General features: G+C 40.7%; 1 protein-coding gene across 10 annotated transcripts in view; it reads right to left on the reverse strand.

The window, feature by feature from the left end:
- Positions 1-22,137, reverse strand: part of sipa1l2 (signal induced proliferation associated 1 like 2) — a 682,609-nt gene that overhangs the window by 212,639 nt on the left and 447,833 nt on the right. For all 10 annotated transcript variants that reach the window (XM_072559738.1, XM_072559717.1, XM_072559727.1 and 7 more), the window contains one exon: positions 11,496-11,770. In XM_072559738.1, the coding sequence (XP_072415839.1) occupies positions 11,496-11,770 (275 nt within the window). The remainder of the gene's footprint in view (positions 1-11,495; positions 11,771-22,137) is intronic.

A 22,137-nucleotide genomic window follows, 5' to 3' on the forward strand; every position in this document is an offset into this window, starting at 1 on the left:
ATTGGGTAAAAGGCCTAACAAGGTCTCTTCTTCCTCAGGCAACTGAGGACATTTGACATGACCAACCTTTATAGGGGCGCTATCAAGAGCATTCTGTCTGGAAGTATCACTACCTGGTATGGCAACTGTACCATTTAAAATCGGAGATGGTTACAGAGAGTGGTGAACTCGGCCCAGACAATCACAACGTCCAACCGCCCAGCTATAGAATCCATCTACCAGGCCCACTGTCAAGGAAAGGTCGCCAGCATTCTCAAAGATCTATCCCATCCTGGCAATATTTTTCTACAACCTCAACCATCAGGGAGAAGGTATAGAGGCCTGAATACATGCACCAGCCAGTTCCTACTCTACTGTTGCTAGAATACTGAATGGACTCACAAACTCTTAACATTCACCTGTACCTGTGTTTTTGTTTTTGCTGCTGTTTACCTAGTATTTATTAACTATGCTACTTAACTGTGTGATCTGCCAGTATTGCTCGCAAGACAAAGCTTTTCACTGTGCCTCGGGACACGTGACAATAAATTCAATTCAATAGAAAGAAGGGTAGAAGAAAAAGAAGAAAAACAAAAGCTAGTAGCAAGGCAGAGACTGAAACAAGTTCATTTAGAAAGGTGATGTATAAGTTTCCTTCAGAGGACAGGAGGTCATTCAGACATATAAAAACAGCAACTGCTGTTTTAGCAGTCTCCAAAACAATCAACGCGGAAAAAATGCTATGAATGACTTAGAGGTTAATTAGAGAAAAGCTCCAGAAACAGAAAGCCTTAAGGTATCAGAAAAGAAAATATCTGTAAAGGCACTTCAATGCAGGAATTTAACAACACATGCTAAGAAATAAACAAATAGCTTGTTTAAGGGATTCATGAATGAAAGCTAGTACTGAATGAATGCAGAGGTTTGCCAAAAAGAAACTGATTACAGCACTACCAACTGATCAAGGTATTTTGAAAGTGGAGACAGGGTGACCCTTCACTGAGGTCTGAATATCTGAAAGTTTGCTGTTGACTGTTGACGGTAAAAGGGTTGAATCTTTACTTCTGATATTTGTAATAAGACTGTTTCAAATAGATCTCTTTAGTGTTAAATAGTTTAGTGTGTTTTGTTTTGTATGTGACGAACTTTGATGATCTCTTGTTAAATGCATATTAGCAGCTTGTTCTGAATACTTTCACTGAGCGACCACCACATTCTCCCTGTGTCTGCGTGGGTTTCCTCCGGGTGCTCCGGCTTCCTCCCACAATCCAAAGATGCACAGGTCAGGTGAATTGGCCATGCTAAATTGTCCATAGTGTTAGGTGTATTAGTCAGAGGAGTGGGTTACTCTTCAGAGGGTCGGTGTGTACTTGTTAGGCCGAAGGGCCTGTTTCCACACTGTAGGGAATCTAATCTAAACATAAAGCAAAAAGAGAACTTATTGTTTATCAGGCCAGGTTTCACATGTCCAGTATTAATGTCAGCTGTGATCATAACAATCAGGAAGCCAGACTGAAAACTATCAGGTATATTCCATATATTATCCCTTTTCTTCATGAACTAACAATTATTTGGCCAAAGCTTTTCTTAAAAGTTTATCTCTGCTGAGAAAAGTCCTTCATAACTTATTTGGGGTGGGGGTGGGTGGAAAAGAGAGCGAGAGAGAGAGCGAGAGAGAGCGAGCGAGCGTGTGAGTATTCTAGTTTCAAATTATTGTTGTCACATGAAGTGAGACACAGTGAAAAGTGTTTTGTGAGCTATACAGGCAGAACATACCATACAAAGTGCATTAGGGTAGCAGAATACAATTTTATAGCTGTAGAGAAGGTGCAGAGAGAGAACAGAATTAACTTTTGAGAGGTCTGTTCAAAAGTCTGATAACAGTGAGGAAGAAGCTGTTCTTGAATCTATTCGTACATGTGTTGTACAAATCTTTGCAAATTTGCTAAGATTTGTTTTTGTACCAAATCAATAATTTTGTTGTTTATTAAAAAACCTGGTTGATGAACTTCTTTTGCATTTTGAAAAAATATGTAACTTTCCATATCGGTAAGACGGTAAAGCATTTAAATCTGTTTTGTGACAAGTGGTGTAGTGGAAATAGAGAAAGACTGTACACTCCTCAAACCTCGGGTATAACAAAATGAATAACAGTAACAAATGGCTAAAGATAAAGGGAGAGAAAAACATAGAGTACAAAAGGAAACTAGCTAGAAATGTAAAGCCAAATAGTAAGATAGTTAAACAAACAAAGAGTTAACAAAGTGATTGTTCCCATAGAAAACGAGGCTCGGAAATTTACATTGGAAAGTAAAGTAACAGCAGATGAATTAAAGAGGTATTTACCATCCATCTTCACTCTTGAGAATACAAGTAACATCCCATAAATAACTATTAATCCTATTAATCAGATTAATCAGATGGCTGCTCACCATCGTCTTCTCAAGGGCAAGTGGGGATGAGCATCAAATTTTGGCCTTTCCAGGGACACTCACATCCCATGTACAAAGAGAAACAAAGGAAATGGAATGGAGGGAAGAACTGAGGAAAATCAAAATCAACAGGTAAGTAGTATTGAGCACACTGTTGAAGCTGTGGGCTCTCCTAAACTAAGAATTCAGTCTGTAATAATGTTATTAGATCACTTCCACAACAGTGTGTTCTGCACAATGTTGCCCTTAATCCATTTCAATTTGAAGTTACTAGGGCTGTAAAACAACGGTCTGACACAGAGCATTGTGTCCAAAGGTTACAAGAGTGTTCCCATAACCCACCTATACAAATGCAGGTCTACGTGTAAAAATTAATTCACTTCACGTCTCTCCACAATGGGACAAACTCTTCGCAAAGTTATTCTTAAGAGGATTTTCACTCATTCCACAGACTCAGTATATCCAGAATCTTGGTAGCTTTAATGGTAGACAAAGTATAGTTGAAGGGAATCTTTGTGGCATGTCAAATTTAAGTTCCAGGAATCGACCTCCAGATGTTTTTAACTGCCTAAGCAGGAACTTCAACAAAGTAAATTGTGACAGGCAGTGAATGGTGTTGTCTCAACAAGGCTGCCCTAAAAATACAAATTAAGGCCATCACTTGTTTCATGATATCATGATGGCAGAATGTAGTGTTGTGCAGAAACATGCCCTAGCAGATGTCTTCCTTGTCATCAATGGCACCAAACAAGGCTGGAAAGCTACCTATGTGACACCTCCTCCCAACCTGCCTCCTGTAAAAACGCTATTCCATATTCCCAATTTCTCCGTCTCCACTGCATCTGTTCCCAGGATGACCAATTCCACCTTAGAAAATCCCAGATGGCCTTCTTCTTCCAAGATCGCAATTTTCCTTCCCATGTGGTTGACGATGCCCTCCAGTGCATCTCTTCCACTTCCTGGACCTGCACCCTTGAACCCCACCCCTCCCAATGCAACAAGGACAAACCTGCAGATACATCGCATCATCCTCTGCCACTTCTGCCCCACAAACAGGCCCCACCACCAGAGATATATTTCCCTCCCCACCCCTATCATTCTGAAGAGACCATTCCCTCCATGACTCCCTTGTCAGATCCAAGCCCCCCCACCAGCCCTCAGCCCACTCCCAGCACCTTCCCATGCCACCACCCCACACCTCCCCCCCCCCCCCTCACCTCCATCCAAGGCCAGAAAGAATGCTTCCACATCTGACAGAAATTTATCTGCACCTCCACCAATGTCATCTATTGTAGCTGCGGTCTCCTCTACATCAGGGAGACAGGACGCCAACTTGCAGATCGTTTCATAGAACATCTCTGGGACACCCGCACCAACCCCACCACCCCATGGCTGAACACTTCAACTCCCCCTCCCCCTCCCACTCCATCAAGGACATGCAGGCCCTGGGCCTCCTCCATTGCCAAACCCTCAACACCTGACGCCTGGAGTAAGAACGCCTCATATTCTGCCTTGAGACCCTGCAACCACACGGGATCAATGTGGATTTCACCAGCTTCCTCATTTCTCCTCCCCTCACATTATCTTAGTCCCAAGCCTCCAAGTCAGCACCACCCTCTTGACCTGCCCATCACCTTTCCCATTTATCCGCTCCACCCTCCTTTCCGACCAACTACCTTCTCCCTCACCTTCACTGACCACTGCATTCTCAGCTAGCTTCCCCTAACCCCACCCCCTCCCCATTTATCTCTCAGACCCCAGCCTACAAGCCTCATTCCTGATGAAGGGCACTTGCCTGAAACGTCAATTCTCCTGGTCCTCGGATGCTGCCTGGCCTGCTGTGCTTTTCCAGCAGCACACTCTTGAAGGTTGAATAATGGCCTCAGTTCTATTTACCATTTATTTTTTGACCACTTTCTCACATGCAATCAAACATCTTGACATTAGAGTACACATTTTGTTCAAGAGACACAGCAAACTCTTTCATCTGAAGGGTTCATACCTCATACAAATATGCAGCACCTACTAAGTGAATTGCCATTTGCTGACAACGTGCTCTCATAGCACACACAACCCAGAGGACATCCAGCTGTTGGTAATTGCTTTTTCCAAATTTTACAATAAGTCTAAAAAAAAAGAGTCCAGGCTGAATGGTTTCTTCTGCTCCTAATTTATACACTTATATGAGATCATCTATCTACTTCTGGAACAAACTCAAAGACCCTGGAATCATAATCAACAATATCTCCATTTAAGTACGTTTTTATCTTGACAGTATCCTACTCAACCACGATGTTGGATAATCAAACACCACTTCCTTGGCAAAAGCAAGCCCAGCAGTTGGCAGACCCACCCAGAAGTTTGAAGAGATTTCAGGCTTTATGTCAAAACAAAGATCAAAACCTACCACACATCACTTCTGTAGGCAGTGACATGTGGGCAACCTATTAGAGTCAGAAAAAGCAATTAGATGCATTCCATCTTTGTTGGGCCAAAGATCTACCTGTAACTTCAACTGAAAGAACAAAACGTGTCATGGGAGTTCTTGAAGTTATGCATGCCTTGTAAAGGGAGGATGTTCATCATCTGGATATAGTTGAAACAGAGGAATATAGAAGATCATGTAGAGCACATGAACAGGTGCAATTAATTTTGGACTGCTTTAGTAAACAGCTAGCATAAACATGAAAATGGCCTCTTTGGTTCCTATAAATCTCAACTGTGATAATTCAACTTATTCAAAAATCCATGAGCTGGCAATATTGTTAATTTGCCAGAATAAGTTTATTTCCCATATGAGGGGGTTTTGTGGAATCTAGATACCAAATGATTTTGTTAAATATTTAACAACATGATGTCATTCCCTACAGATGCATCCAGTGAGTGTTTCATGGGATCCAGTTATGTTAAGTGCAATAAATAAAAATTGCCCCACAAAATTCATGTAAGGAAGAGGTAATGTTAGTCTTAAAAATAATAAGTGATTAAGGAATTGTTGAATAAATTTTGAGTCTTCTGACAAGGCTGCAGTGTCATTCAGTATGTTTTACCCCCGGAGAGTAAAAGCTAAACACAATCAGATCATTTAAGAAAAATGATCTGTGTACGTTGCTGCTAAAAAAGAAAACTCCTTTTTACTGCTGAGGTGGCAGAGTTTGCAGGGACTGAAAGAAAAAGGGTATTGAGAACAGCAGTCTCTAAACTATATCTCTAAGAGCTTCAGCACATTCTGCCCAAAATGAGTACATTATTTGACCCTCTGCATGCTGTATTTTATCAGTGCACTTGCATTTATGTATTGTTTTTCACAATGAGGAGGTGCTGGTGTTGGACTGGGGTGGACCAAGTTAAAAATCACACAACCCCAGGTTATAGCCCAACAGGTTTAATTGGAAGCACTAGCTTTTGTACTGCTGCTCCAAGACACAGAATTTATGATCCTGCCTCGCTAGCTACCTGACGAAGGGGCAGCGTTCTGAAAGCTAGTACTTCCAAATAAATGTTTCTCACAATGTACTTTCTGTTTCAATCAAATTCTGCCAATGTATAGGTTTTAGCATAGGAGAAACATTAGGGTGGAGAACAGGATGGGCTTTCAAACATCCAACTCTTTTATGATTTCCTCCAAATGAATAGTCAGTCTCTTCCTTCTCAAGCTTTAACATCCTCTCACCATTCCATTTCCCCTTAACTTCCTTGCCTATCCCATACCCCCGTCCCCACGTTGCTGCATCTCTAACATACTCAAATTCCATTAACAACTTGCATCCAAAAATGCACATTGGACTTCCAATTGCTTTGTACAGAAAAATCAGGTAAGAAACATCTAAGTCAATCAAGAACAAAAGACTGTTAGAAGTTTCAAGTGTACATGAGATATACAGAGCAAGTAAAAAGCCTGAGTTATATGAATAGACCATTTTGGCCTCAAGTCTATTCAATACAACCATGGTTCATCTTTTACCTCAAATGCACATTGTTACTTGCTCCATATCTCCCTTGATTAAAAAAATTCAGTTGATCTCATTCTTAAAACACTCTGCTATGAAGTATTCACAACCTTCTGGGGTATAAAATTCCAAATATGCACATCCACTAAATGAAAAAAAGATGTTAAATCAATTCTTGATTTTCAGATCCAAATACAAATATTACAGATGAAGTATTGCAGGAAGAGTGTGTGAAGGTACTAACTTGGTCATCTGTTCACTGATGTGGAGGGACCTTACTCATTTTTCCATAAATGTTGTGATTGCTTGACGATGGAGATTTCTCCTTTTGGTTTTATCCAGAGTTGTTTTTCCCTCAATGTAATAAAGTCCAATTTATAGACCCTGAAATTGACTTTCAAAATGTCTTTATATCTAAATATAGGATGCTCCAGAGTGTAGGTTCCTCTGTTTAGCTGGCTGTAGAATACTGTCTTTAATATGTAATAACTGTCCATGGAAACAACATGGAAGCAGTTGGAAAAATATTCCATGCTTCAATTCAATAAATCTCTTTTGTAAAGGAAATTTCTAACATCTCTAATCATTCTCTTAATGAAAACCTAAGATTGATAACCTCAATAACCAATGTCGTGAAAACAACTGCTTCTAATTGTCTTGCTTGCTAATGATTACGAGCCTAAAACATATTGCATAGATGTCAAATAGGCAGCTTAAGAATATTACAGGCGTTACTGCTTGGAGCGCAATGGAATGGGCATGCTATTAATAGAAGCAGGATACTTAATGAGTATTGGATACTTTTTTTGATTGCTTGTTTCTTCCCATGTTCCTCAGGACGAGATTTGTTCATTCTTACTCTATCAGAGTCAAACCAGTAGCAGCAACCGGCAGTTTGCATTCTACTAAAAACTCTCTTGTTCTTGCAGTGCCTTGATAAGTGGCAAATTATACAAGGTAAATTTTTCTTTCAAACAGGAAAACAATTACATTTTAATTGAGGCATTTTAATTCAGGAGGCAACTATGATCGAATCATATTATAATCTTACTGCCCAATTAGCAAATGTATCAAAAAAAAACTCAAGTCCGCTCTTCATCACCCACTTTGCCAAAGCTCTGCATAGCATATGCAACAACCATGGAATTCAAATTAATTAGCCAGGTTTTGAAGCAGATGGCCATTTGAAAATAAAATGAGCTAGTTAAGAGGGAATTACTCTGAATTAAACTGGATCATGAGCAATCAGAAAAGGTAAATTATGTCATGCACCTGTAGTCACAGCTTGACGTCCGAGCAATATCTGAGCTCATAAACAAGCACAAATTCACAGCCCATTCATCCTGACTGAGACACTTAAAAGAAGAAAGATTGTACTCATTAAAAGCCTTGCACAAAAAAAACCAGTTACAAAGACTATAGATGAGCATGAAGGAGGGATTCCTGCATTCGGACGTTTCATTAGAGAAGCAATATTCTGATCACAACAAATATTTATATAACACCTTTAACATAATGCAAAATTCCAAGGTGCTTTACAGTAGAATTATAAAACTAAGAATTGCACAGAGTCAAAGAAAGTATTAGGTTAGATTAACAAAAACCTGATCAAAGTAGGATCTAAATATAAAATCTAAGAGCAGGAATAGGCTAGTCAGCCCTTCGAGCTTGCTCCGCCATTCAGTATGATCGTGGCCGATCTTCTATCTCAATGCCAGTTTCCCAGTTTCTCCCCATACACCTTTATGCCTTTAAAATCTTGAAATTTATCTTTCTTGAACATATTCAATGACTTACAGCTGCTCCTTCTTTTTGAGGTATTTTAGGTGTTGGAGGTGATTTCCTCAAATTCCAGGAGCAGCAATTACTGTTTTATATGCTGTTGCATTGTTTTGGAACTTTGGAAAAAAAGCTTTTGGAAAACACACAATACTCCATATGCGGTCTCACTAGGACCCTGTATAACAGCAGTTAGCTGTCTCTCCTTCTGAATTCAAATCCTCTTGCAAAGAAGGCCAGTATCTCATTTGCCTTCCCAATTGCTTCATGCACTTGCCTGTCTACCTTCACTGACTGGTGTATAAGGTCACCCAGATCCTTTTGTATACCCACATTTCCTAATATAAAGCCATTTAAACAATAGTCTGCTTTTCTGTTTTCCATGTCAATGTGAATAACATCACATTAAGCCATGTTGTGGCTTAAACACATCTGTTGTGTTTATCCACTCATCAGTTTGTCTAAATCAGTTTGAATCATCCTCCTTACATCTCTCTATCTTGCTCAGTTTTGTGTCATCAGCAAAATTGGAAATGTTGTATTTGGATTTCCTCATCCAGATCATTCATATGTATCATAAATAGCTGGAGCTCCAAGCACTGATTTTTGCAGTACCCCACCAGTCACTCATTGCCTGCTACTCACAAAGAGAGTCATTTACTTCCACTCTCTGTTTCATGTCTGTCAATTAATTCTTGATCGATCCGAATATATTACCCCTTATCCCATGTGCTTAAACTTTGCCCACAAACCACTTGAGTTTCCTTACCAAAAGTCTTCTGAAAATCCGAATACACCACATCCACAGATTCTCCAATATCTGTTCCATTAGTATGTCCTCAAAAAATCTCCAGTGGATTGGTTAGGCATGAGAGGTCATTCATAAAACCAAATCGGCTGCGTCCAAACCCATTCACACCAACTTTTCTGTTATTGTGTCTTTTATGACACACAGAATGCCAGAAAAACAGGTTTGATAATTTAGTAGAAGTGAGGAATTGAGAGAAATAGTGATAATTTGTCATCAGCACACGTGTAAACTAATGCAGTGCCTTTGGATTATGTTACTTATCAACGGTATCCAAAGAAACTATTGTAATTGATTGTCTAACTACAATGAGATAGAAAAGAATTGTAGGTGCAAAATTTGGATTTATTTTAGACTGGCAGTCAGGACCAGAAGCTAGAATGCCAAACCATACACAAATAATGGATCAAGATAGCCCAATTAAGAAATAGAAGAAACACAAAGAAATGAAGACACAATTAAGAAATGGGGAAGACAACTGTAACATCATCTAAATGGTGCCAAAATCACACCAATTCATCCCCGTAAGCCTTTTATGCAGAATGCACACATTCTTTACCATCTCCAGGACCATACCAAGTCTCTGCATTGCAATTACTGTATAGGAACACAATTATCAGCCCATCAGAGGCCATTGTGCTGTGGCCTTTTGGCTACATAATACCGCTGTGATGTAACTGATAATGAAAACAAGTGTATGTACTCATAAGAAACTTGGTGGAGAAGCGCTATGACTATCCAGTGTTGGCTTCCTGTTGGCATAATAAAGACACCACTTCACTATTGCAACTGAACACAGTGTTGAAGTTTTGCAACAGAGTATTTCTTCGACTTTTCAGAATGGAACCATGTCAAAAGGAGTCCCAGCCAGGTGGATAATAGAAGGACAGTGGAGGATGATGGTGTCATCAACCATGTCAAACATTCCTGACAGGTTGAGTAGAACGAAGAGGTCAAATTTATCTTCTCTACACAAAGGATGCCATTTGTGAATTGTTTCATCCTTACACGGATATTTTTTTCAAAATATAATAATGAGTTAAATTCAGATAAATGCGAGGTGCTGCATTTTGGGAAAGCAAATCTTAGCAGGACTTATACACTTAATGGTAAGGTCCTAGGGAGTGTTACTGAACAAAGAGACCTTGGAGTGCAGGTTCATTACTCCTTGAAAGTGGAGTCGCAGATAGATAGGATAGTGAAGAAGGCGTTTGGTATGCTTTCCTTTATTGGTCAAGAGTATTGAGTACTGGAGTTGGGAAGTCATGTTGCAGCTGTACAAGACATTGGTTAGACCACTGTTGGAATATTCTGGTCTCCTTCCTATCGGAAAGGTGTTGTGAAACTTGAAAGGGTTCAGAAAAGATTTACAAGGATGTTGCCAGGGTTGGAGGATCTGAGCTACAGGGAGAGGCTGAACAGGCTGGGGCTGTTTTCCCTGGAGCGTCGGAGGCTGAGGAGTGACCTTATAGAGGTTTACAAAATTATGAGTGGCATGGATAGGATAAATAGGCAAAGTCTTTTCCCTGGGGTCGGGGAGTCCAGAACTAGAGGGCATAGTTTTAGGGTGAGGTGAGAGGGGAAATATATAAAAGAGACCTAAGGGGAAACGTTTTCACACAGAGGGTGGTACATGTATGGATGTGGTGGAGGCTGGTACAATTGCAACATTTAAGAGGCATTTGGATGGGTATATGAAAAGGAAGGGTTTGGAGGGATATGGGCCGGGTGCTGGCAGGTGGGACTAGATTGGGTTGGGATATCTGTCGGCATGGACGGGTTGGACCGAAGGGTCTGTTTGCATGCTGTATATCTCTAAGACTATGAGTGTAAGACAAAAAAAACTTTGACAAAATATGCTCTTTTTCAGCAATAAACAGCTTTGTCACAGTAGTGTTATTGTCAAATCAAGTTTTTCTCAGGCTCAATCCCAACAACAGCCATTTTTGAAATAAAAACAATGCTAGTTGTAGGTAATTTGCACTGTCACTGCAGAAATCTTCAAGCATTTCTCAGCTTTATTTGTTACTTTAAAAAAAAGTTGAGTTATATTAAAACCAGGATAGAATTAAATGCTGACAGGTGGCAATTACATCATTGGACTTTGTTGTAGTTTACGGAGATTAGATTAGATTACTTAGAGTGTGGAAACAGGCCCTTCGGTTGAACGACCCTCCGAAGAGCAAACCACTCAGACCCATTCCCCTACAGCTACCATTACAGACAATGTAGCATGGCCAATTCACCTAACCTACATATTTTTGGATTGTGGGAGGAAACCAGAGCACCCAGAGGAAACCCACGCAGACACGGGGAGAATGTGCAAACTCCACACAGACAGTTGCCTGAGGCTGGAATTGAACCCAGGTCTGTGGCGCTGTGAGGCAGCAGTGCTAACCACTGTGTCATCGTGCCGCCCATGAGTATGTTCAGGTTAAAGATTCTCTGAACACTTAGGTTCACATTCAAACTGTTTTGAAGCATCTATCGAAAGTCATATTCCATGAGTTATTGACCAACATATCTCAAAACGATAAAGTTACTTACCTTCTGGGTGATCCATCTTCATGAGGCTGAATAATCACCACTTTCACAGTCACCGAGGTTCGTAAAAGGTCGATCATCTGCTCGTGGGTCAAGGTTGCCACCGCTACTTTGCAGATCTCAACAAGACGACTCCCTTGCCTCAGGCCAGCTTTCCAAGCATATCCAAATGGTTCAACATCTGCCACAATACCTTCAAAGTTAACATGGAATCCTAGCTGTCCAAGGCCGTTCCTTCTCAGAGTCATTTCTGCTGTTTCACAGCCTCTGGTCACTAACTGGATAAGAAGAATCACATTGTTAATTGTCTCCTCTACATATATTTAGACCTGAAAAGATGTAACTTAAGTCAATTTGCCTGACTTTATTTAGAATCTGGTGTTGACAATACACACTGTCCTCAGAACGATACACAGTTCAGAACTTTGAAATGGCCTGTCGTGTGACTGCCCTGAAACAGCCTGTATCTTGCAACTGTGTAGACAACAAAAGACTGTTAGCCAACTGTTCTTTGTCAAATTCACAATTACATTTGATTCACAATCATACGCTTTACGATAATAAACTGATAAACTGATAATAAACAGAAGGAAAAAGCTTTTCCGGAGGTCCTCGCTTCGACCACTTACTAAGCAATCACAGGATGGATTTTCAAAGTTTCTTACAATTACAGTGATTATTTAATCTGTTATGCTCATATAATTAGTATTAGCACCTTTGATGGAATTGCAACATGGGCTATTTCATCCCGTGGTTTTCTAAATACAGTTACTCCACTGCCCATCGTTTGTTGCCTGTTAAATCAGTCAACACCGATGTACACAATAACTATAATCCAGAATCGTCTTTATCCACCACATTATTTTAGGAAAGCACTGTATTTTGGACATGGTACAGTCATGCTGTTGTGAATCATAAAAAGGCGAGAAAGTTGTTCATATAATTTCTTTTTAGGGTTGCTGCAGTATCTGGGGAACTATTCTTAAATTCAGGAAGATTCCAGAATAATTCAGGAGACACAGCAAGTCTGAACTTATCCAAACAAAAACCCAGAATTACAACCCACAGAAAACAAATCACAACGAAGTTTAAGTAACAAGTGCACAACATTCATATTTAAACACTGAAAAGAAAGTTTAAATCAGTCAGAAAGTTTATTTTGGATTTTAGTTGTTTTTCCACAAACAGATGAACGGATTACTACATGGATTTCTGAAATACCAAGTAGTTTCTCCTTAGCATTTGAAACTGAACAAACATCAATCATGGCTTCTTAGTTGCACAGAATGACAACATTATTTTTTGCCAGGACAGAGATGTTTGGTAATTCCTTCACCGATGACTCCTGGAGGCAGTGGCATGGACTGATTGTGCATTTTTAATCTATGTTATGCAATTGTCCTCCACTCAGTCTTAATCTCTTTCCAGCCCATTGGTTGATACTGTCAGATAAATAATCATGCTTTTCCATAGATATTCTATTTGAAATATTTCAAAATCACATTGCAAGCACCTATTAGTAGATGATTTAATTTTTTTTAAAAATTGTTGTTTTTCTTAGGTCAACCAAAGAAAACAATGTTATCTTATCTATGAACTGCTTTTTATCACTGTTTTCAAATCAGGAATATAAAATATCTCCAAAAAACTCTCAGCAGAGACTGAAAACAGAAATATCACAAAAGGTTTGGTTGACAGACTATTGGGACATGAGGAAATAAATTATTAACTGTTGGAGAATATACTCAAAGGTTTACTTTTAAGCTGGTTATGATGTATATTGAATTGATTAAATTCGATTCCAAAAGGTTACAAGATTAGTGACAGACAAAAAGTAAATGTTGTTTTTAAATAGCTTCATGGGTACTATAGGAGAGAAAGGAGAAAATAAGAGCAAATAGATCAAAGAGGCAAGCATAAAATCTTCTGGACAAGCTCTTCACATCACATGCAAGATGGAAGATTAACAAAGGTCACAGAAATTGAGAACATAAATGCAAGTTGAAGGTTTCAATTTTAAAGATGCAATCGATATACAGCATATGTTTATATCTAATGGTTATATAGCTGTACAAATATGTGAAACAGAATACTAAATGTAGCACAAAATCAGCCTGAAATGTTACGAATGCCTTCAATATGTTCCCTTACTATATATATGCTTTCCTGGGATAGGAGTTCATTTCTTTCCACAGATTCCTCAGGTAAAAAGCTCTGAACAAGTGCCAGACTTCCTGAAGCATTAATGTTAATGCATATCTCTTTCATAGACAACTTCAAGGAGGCATTTAAAGCTCTCTTCTTATTACAATAGTTAAATATCAGTTGTAGCTTTGTCATAATTTTCTTTGATAAATGGAGCCTTATACATGAGTGCCATTCCAGATTTTAATAGCCTTCAAGTACATTGCTCTTCAACAGAATGGCACTCTCTCAGCAATGTTAAAGAAGAGGCAATAGATCAAGTCTTTGAGTATGCTCTTAAATGAATGTTATTTGACGAGTAAAGAAATTTGAGTGATGTCCTGGCCAATGCTTTACTCCTCATACCAGCTATTCAACAGAAGAACACAAGATATCTGGTCTGAACAATAATTCTGCAACTGGATGTGGCTGAAGCATTCACAATAATCTTCAGCCAAAAGTGCCAAGTGGACGATTCATCTCGCCTTCCTCCAGTGCTTTCCAGCATTACAGATGCCAGTCTTCAGCCAATTAGATTCACTCCAAGTGATATCAAGAAATGGTTGGAGACACTTGATACAAAAAAGGCAATGGGCCCTGACAATATTTCGATAATAGTACTGAAGACTTGTACTCCAGAACTCCCCTAGCCAAGATGTTCCAGTACAGCTACAACACTGGCATCTACTCGACAGTGTAGATCATTGCCCAGGTATGTTTTGTACATAAAAAGCAGCACAAATCCAACTCAGCCAATTAATGCCCCATCAGTCTACTCTTGATCACGGACAGTCCAGAACTAGAGGGCATAGGTTTAGGGTGAGAGGAGAAAAGATAATAAAAGGGACCTAAGGGGCAACTTTTCACACAGAGGATGGTGTGTGTGTGGAATGAGCTGTCAGAGCAACATTTAAAAGGCATCTAGTTGGGCTTATCAATAGGAACGGATTGGAGGGATATGGGCCAGGTGCTGCCAAACGGGACTAGATTAGTTTGGGATATCTGGTCAGCATGGATGTGTTAGACCGAAGGGTCTGTTTCCGTGCTGTATATCTCTGTGACTCTAAAGTGACAAGATGTCATCAACAATGCTATTAAGCAGCACCTGCTCAGTTACGCCCAGTTTGGGTTTAGCCAGGACCACTCAGCTTTGGCTCAATCATAGACAAAAGAGCTGAAATCCAGAGGTGAGGTGGGAGTGACAACCCTTGACATCAAGGCTGCATTTGAACAAGTGTGGCATCAAGGAATCCTAGCAAAGCTGGAATCAATGGGTATCAGGGGACAAACCCTCTGCTAGTTGGAGTCATGCCTGGCACAAAAGTTGTTGGAGGTCAGTCATCTCAGCTCTAGGATATCTCTGTGGGGGCTTCTCAAGGTAGTGTCCAAGGCCCCACCATCTTCAGGTGCTTCATTAATGACCTTCCGCCCATCATCAATCAGAAGTGGGGATGTTTGCCAATGATTGCACCACGTTCAGCACCATTCATGACTCCTCAGATACTGCTGGTCTGGATGCGTGCCGAAATAATTGACTTCTGCAGAAAATCCTCTTTTCATAGCGGAAGGATGGCATCTGCTTGAAAGGTAGACAGGACATATTGACAAAGGAGTAAATTGACATTGGTGCACATAAAGGTGCTAATTGACTTCAGTTCAAAAACCCTCTCATCCAACAAGCTGCAAAACAGTCAGAAATTGACTGGATAAACTCTCCTGCAAAAGCAGCAACAAAAACAGAAAGAGGGAGCAAAACTCTGATTTAAGAACACCTCTTGCTCAGAGTAACGCTTGTTTTCTCTGCCCAAAGATTGGATTTTCAGGGTTGCCCTGTTAAGTCACATGGAATAAAAGCAAACCATGAAACCTGGCAGGATGCACTTGCTACAGAGGCAATGTAGATTATAACCAGACTAATCCCTGACATGGTGAGACTATCATGTGAGGAGAGATTAAGGAGAATAGGCCGACATTTTCTATATTTAGAAGAATGACAGATAGTCTCATTGAGGCAAAGAAAACTCTTACATCGTTCAACAGGGTGAACGCACAAAGCCACTGGCTGCCAATTCCAGGACCAGGAGACACAGGTCATTAGAGACTGAAATGTAAGGGAGTTTCTTACCTCGGAAGGTGGTGAATCTTTGGAATTCTCTGCCCCAAAGCACTGCAGAGGATCATCCATGCAGTACTTTCAAGACAGAGACTGATCGACTTCTAATTATTGAAGATATCAAGGAATATAGATGTGCTGTGGGAAAATGGGACTGAAGCACACAATCAGCCATGATCAAGCTCAAGAGTCTGTATGGTCTACTCCTTCTCCATTTTCCTATGTCCTTATAATGGCTTCTTCCTCAACTCTCATAATTTAGAGAGGTTATTTGATTATTTCTCTCATTCAAAACATGGGACATGGAGAGTGACGGGGATTATCAGTTATAGAGAGGTGAGGTGTGGTGTAGGGTGGTGTGGCCAAATGCTAGGATCTATTCGATTTTCAGTCGGAAAGGTGATATGTAGAATAAATACTTTTCATTTGCCCAATCAGAAAATGTAAAGGTGTCTTTAAATTTATGGAATTTCATAGGATTAGCATTCAGCACTACTCTTCCAAAAAACGGTAGCACTGCTGCCTCACTACACTAGGGACCCAGGTTTTATTCCAACCTTGGGTGATTGTGTGGAGCTTGTACATTCTCTCAGGGTCTGTGTAGGTTTCCCCTGGTTTCCTCCCACAGTCCAAAGATGTATAGGTTAGGTGGATTAGCCATGCTAAATTGTCCATAGTGTCCAGGGATATGCAGGCTATGGGGATTAGCAATGTAAAATATAGGGTAGGGGAGTGGGTCTGGTTGGGATGCTCTTCGCAAGGTCGGTGTGGACTTGATGTGCTGAATGGTCTGCTTCTATGATCCTAAGAGACATGCTGGATTCAAACGTTAACTTTATTTCTCTCCGCATAGTTGCTGCCAGACATTGAGTTTCTCCAGCATTTTCTGTTTTAATCTCCATGTTATGTTTGATTTACAGATGCTGTGCTTATACTCAGAGGAGAAAGTGAGGACTGCAGATGCTGGAGATCAGAGCTGAAAATGTGTTGCTGGAAAAGCGCAGCAGGTCAGGCAGCATCCAAGGAACAGGAGAATCGACGTTTCAGGCATAAGCCAGGGCTGATGCCCGAAACGTTGATTCTCCTGTTCCTTGGATGCTGCCTGACCTGCTGCGCTTTTCCAGCAACACATTTTCAACTTATACTCAGAGTACTGCAAACTAGATAAAAAGGAAACATGACAACAAAAGGACCACTTCTCACCCTGAATGCCGGAATTCTGAAATAACTTCACAGAGGTCAGTATCCCATCACTAAGTCACCCTTTATTTAGTTGTGCACAGTATACTAGGAATGGCCAGCCCGCTCAGAGTCAGTCACCAGAACTGCGGAGATTCTCATCTCCTGGTTAGAATAGCCAGCCAGGGATTTCCGATTAGGGTTATTAACCTGGGCCAATCAATAACCTCAGTCAACGAGGTCAACATGGTTCCAATCACTTCAAATTCAACTACAGTTTAAACGGCATCAGAACTATAGAAACTCACTAATCCACAAAACAAAGGATCTTGCTCCTGGTAACATCTACTGCAACAGCTACAATGATCTGCTCTTCATTAACAATGTGGAGAACATAACCTCGTATTTCAAATCTGTGTACTGGTTTATTATTTCTTTTTGTGAGTAGCAATTAATAAACCCACTCTTTCTTAATTCAAGAAAGCCTGGTTAAATTGGCTCCTTTTAAAACATAAGTTAATTTGAGCCTGGGAGAAAGGTATCGATAAGGTATCTACTTTTTTAAATTAACCTTGATGTAACCAGTCAAGAGGGTCTGGTGAATTAAAAAATGGGACCAAATCATCCTTCCATATCTGTGAGCTTAATCAGCTCCTTTCTGGAACTGTAACAAATTCGGGAAACTCACATAGGGTCTGATCGTAACAAATTGGGGCTGTGTGATTTCAACCCGCGAATTAATTTGAGTGGGTAAATTGTCACTCTGAAACCAAAGAAAAACTTCAAAAGGCTTTCTTGAGTTCCTACTGCTAAAAGTACAGAAACTTTTGCATGTGATATCAGTGTACTCCTAGCAGAATTAGGGGTTTTTTTGAGGATTTAAATGTTCTGTCATTCCAACATTTAGACTTATCAAGGTGGTAGGGATTAGAGTTGTGCCTGAAAGCTCCACACCCCAATTTTTTTAAAAGGAGTGGCTGCCAGTTCACAGGTAGAAACGGAGGGTGATTAAACGGATGGAGTAACAGCAGAGATTAAAATTACAGCAGTGGAACTTGGAATTTCAAGAAAAAGAGAAGGAATCAGATTTGGGAAAGAGAGGAAAGAACAAGGACAGCAGAGAGTTTCAGGGAGCATTGCAAATAAAGAAGTTTGAAGCAAGACAACTCAAAATGATGGCAGGAATTCTACTGTTTCCCATGATTTGAACGTGCCGGTGTTGGACTGGGGTGGACAGAGTTAAAAAATCACACAACACCAGATTATAGTCCAACAGGTTTTTGGAGGCACTATCTTTCAAAGCCATGAAGACAATACTAAGTTGGACATGAAGGGAGAGGCAACTCAGTTTGTTCACTTAATCCCTAAATTAAGGACAAAGTTAAAAATCACACAACACCAGGTTATAGTCCAACAGCTTTCTTTGAAAGTACAAGCTTTCAGAGTGCTGCTCCTTCGTTAGGTAGCTAATGGGACAGGATCATGGGACACAGAATTTATAAGTAAAAGGTCAAAGCGTCATACAACTGATGCGATGTATTAGACAAACCTAGGTAGCTGTTAAGTCTTTAATCACTTAGGATGGGGATGCAGGTTTTGATTGATTACTACGTAAACCTGACTTTGGAAATAAAACCAGTCTGACTTCAGGGTGGGATACAGACAAACTCTAACCTCACATCTTTAATGTATTGTCTGAGCTGAGACGTCACATTTTTAAATTTACTGATAAAATCTTAAGTGACCTGAAAAAAATCTGGGATTTACATATTAATCAATCAAAACCTGCATCCCCATTCTAAGTGATTAAAGACTTAGGTTTGTCTAATACATCACGACAGTTGTATGGCACTTTGATATTTCACTTATAAATTCCAGGAAGTATAGGATGGCTATAAACAGTGGCAACGACCATCTAATAAGCAGGACAACATTCAGACTTGGGCTCATAATTGACAAATAACATTCATACTATTTGTGCCAGGCAATGGCCATCTCCAAAGAGAATCCAATGATCTCCCCATGACATTCCGTAGTATTATGATGCTTATGGAATCCCCACAATTGACATCACGGGTGGCAGGCGATACTACTGACCAGGTACTGAACTGAACCTTATACATAAATACTGCGATTGTAAGAGCAGGTCAGAAGCAAGGAATTGTGTCACAAGTTACAGCCCTGGCAATGTAGAAAATTACCCACGTACGTCTGGTACACAAAAAGGCCAAATCCAATCCGGCCAATTACTGCCCCTTCAGTGTATTCTTACTTATTAGTAAAGTGATGAAAAGGTTCATTAACAGTGCTATGAAGTAGCACTTGGTTAGCAGTAATCTGCTTACTGAAGCCCAGTTTGGATTTCACTGGGGCTACTCAGCTTCTGACCTCAACACAGCCTTGACTCAAACAAGGACAAAAACAATTGAGCTCCAGAAGTGAGCTGAGTGTGACCACCATTGACATCAAGCTCACATTTGACCAACTTTGGCATTGAGGACCTATCAAAAATAAAAGGTGTCAATGAGAATGAGGGGAATAAACTCTCCACTGGTGGGAATCATGTCTAGCAGAAAGGAAGATGGTTGGTGTTGTTGAAGGTCAGCTGTCTTAACTCAACAACATTGCTACAGGACCACCTTTAGCTGCTTCATCAAAGAACCTTCCCTCCATCATAAGGTCAGAAGCAGGAATGTTCATTGATGATTGCATAATGTTCAGCACCATTCGCAATTCCTAATATACTGAGCAGTCCATGTCCAAATGTAGCAAGACCTGGACAAATCCCAAAATTGGACTGTATTGAAACGACAGTTAAAGATTGTTAAAAGTGGATAAATCCCCAGAACCTGATCAGGTGTACATGAGAACTCTGTGGGAAGCTAGAGAAGTGATTGCAGGGCCTCTTGCTGAGATATTTGTATCATCGATAGTCATAGGTGAGGTGCCGGAAGACAGGAGGTTGGCAAATGTGGTGCCACTGTTTAAGAAGGGTGGTAAAGACAAGCCAGGGAACTATAGACTGGTGAGCCTGACCTTGGTGGTGGGCAAGTTGTTGGAGGGAATCCTGAGGGACAGGATGTACACGTTTTTGGAAAGGCAAGGACTGATTAGGGATAGTCAACATGGCTTTGTGTGTGGGAAATCATGTCTCACAAACTTGATTGAGTTTTTTGAAGAAGTAACAAAGAAAACCCTTGAGGGCAGAGCAGTAGATGTGATCTATATTGACTTCAGCAAGGCATTCGAAAAGGTTCCCCATGGGAGACTAATTAGCAAGGTTAGATCTCATGGAATACAGGGAGAACTAGCTATTTGGATACAGAACTGGCTCAAAGGTAGAAGACAGAGGATGGTGGTGGAGGGTTGTTTTTCAGACTGGAGGCCTGTGACCAGTGGAGTGCCACAAGGATCGGTGCTGGGTCCACTACTTTTTGTCATTTACATAAATGATTTGGATGTGAGCATAAGAGGCACAGTTAGTACGTTTGCAGATGACACCAAAATTGGAGGTATAGTTGACAGCGAAGAGGGTTACCTCAGATTACAACAGGATCTGGACCAGATGGGCCAATGGGCTGAGAAGTGGCAGATGGAGTTTAATTCAGATAAATGTGAGGTGCTGCATTTTGGGAAAGCAAATTTTAGCAGGACTTATACACTTAATGGTAAGGTCCTAGAGAGTGTTGCTGAACAAAGAGACTTTGGAATGCAGGTTCATAGCTCCTTGAACGTAGATTCACAGGTAGATAGGACAGTGAAGAAGGCACTTGGTATGCTTTCCTTTATTGGTCAGAGTATTGAGTACAGGAGTTGGGAGGTCATGTTGCAGCTGTACAGGATATTGGTTAGGCCACTGTTGGAATATTGCGTGTACTTCTGGTCTCCTTCCTATCGGAAAGACGTTGTGAAACTTGAAAGGGTTCAGAAAAGATTTACAAGGATGTTGCCAGGGTTGGAGGATCTGAGCTATAGGGAGAGGCTGAACAGGCTGGGGCTGTTTTCCCTGGAGCGTCGGAGGCTGAGGGGAGACCTTATAGAGGTTTACAAAATTATGAGGGGCATGGATAGGGTAAATAGGCAAAGTCTTTTCCCTGGAGTTGGGGAGTCCAGAGCTAGAGGGCATAGGTTTAGGGTGAGAGGGGAAAGGTATAAAAGAGACCTAAGGGGCAACATTTTCACACAGAGGGTGGTGAGTTCATGGAATGAGCTGCCAGAGGATGTGGTGGAGGCTGGTACAATTGCAACATTTAAGAGGCATTTGGATGTGTATATGAATAGGAAGGGTTTGGAGGGATATGGGCCAGGTGCTGGCAGGTAGGACGAGATTTGAGTTGGGATATCTGGTCGGCACGGACGGGTTGGACCGAAGGGTCTGTTTCTATGCTGTACATCTCTATGACTCTAAGTAACATTTGTGCCACACAAGTATCAGACAATGACAATCTTCAACAAGATGGTTAGATTCTATCAATGGATCCCATACTATCAGTATCACGTGGGTAGCCATTGACCAGAACTTGTATTGAACAAGCTGAATAAATATTATGGCTACTATAGCAGGTCAGAGGTTAAGAATCCTGCAGTGGGTAATCTCACCACTAACTGCCAAAATCTAGATTAGTGGTGCTGGAAGAGAACAGCAGTTCAGGCAGCATCCAAGTAGCTTCGAAATCGACGTTTCGGGCAAAAGCCCTTCAATCAGGAGGGCTTTTGCCCGAGATGTCATTTTCGAAGCTACTTGGATGCTGCCTGAACTGCTGTGCTCTTCCAGCACCACTAATCCAGAATCTGGTTTCCAGCATCTGCAGTCATTGTTTTTACCTCACTAACTGCCAAAAGCCTGGTCAAAATCCTGGGACTCCTTGCTAATAGCATTGTGGGTGCACTTACACCAAATAGACTCCAGCAATTCAGAAAAGCAGCTCACTGCCACGTTCTCAAGGGCTAGTAGGAATGATCCATAAATGCTGGGCCAGCCAGAAAGCCCAACTCGGAATGAATTTTAAAATATAAAAGAGTAATTCATTTCCTAATTCCTCAAATGTCTGCACACAGCCTCCAAGACACAAGTCAGGAGTGTGGCACAAAACTCTCTATTTGCCTGGATAAGTGTCGTTCCAACAACACTCAAGAAGCTTGACATCAACAAGGACAAAACAGCCAGTT

Source organism: Chiloscyllium punctatum, chromosome 3 (assembly GCF_047496795.1).
Source record: "Chiloscyllium punctatum isolate Juve2018m chromosome 3, sChiPun1.3, whole genome shotgun sequence".
Lineage (NCBI taxonomy): Eukaryota > Metazoa > Chordata > Chondrichthyes > Orectolobiformes > Hemiscylliidae > Chiloscyllium > Chiloscyllium punctatum.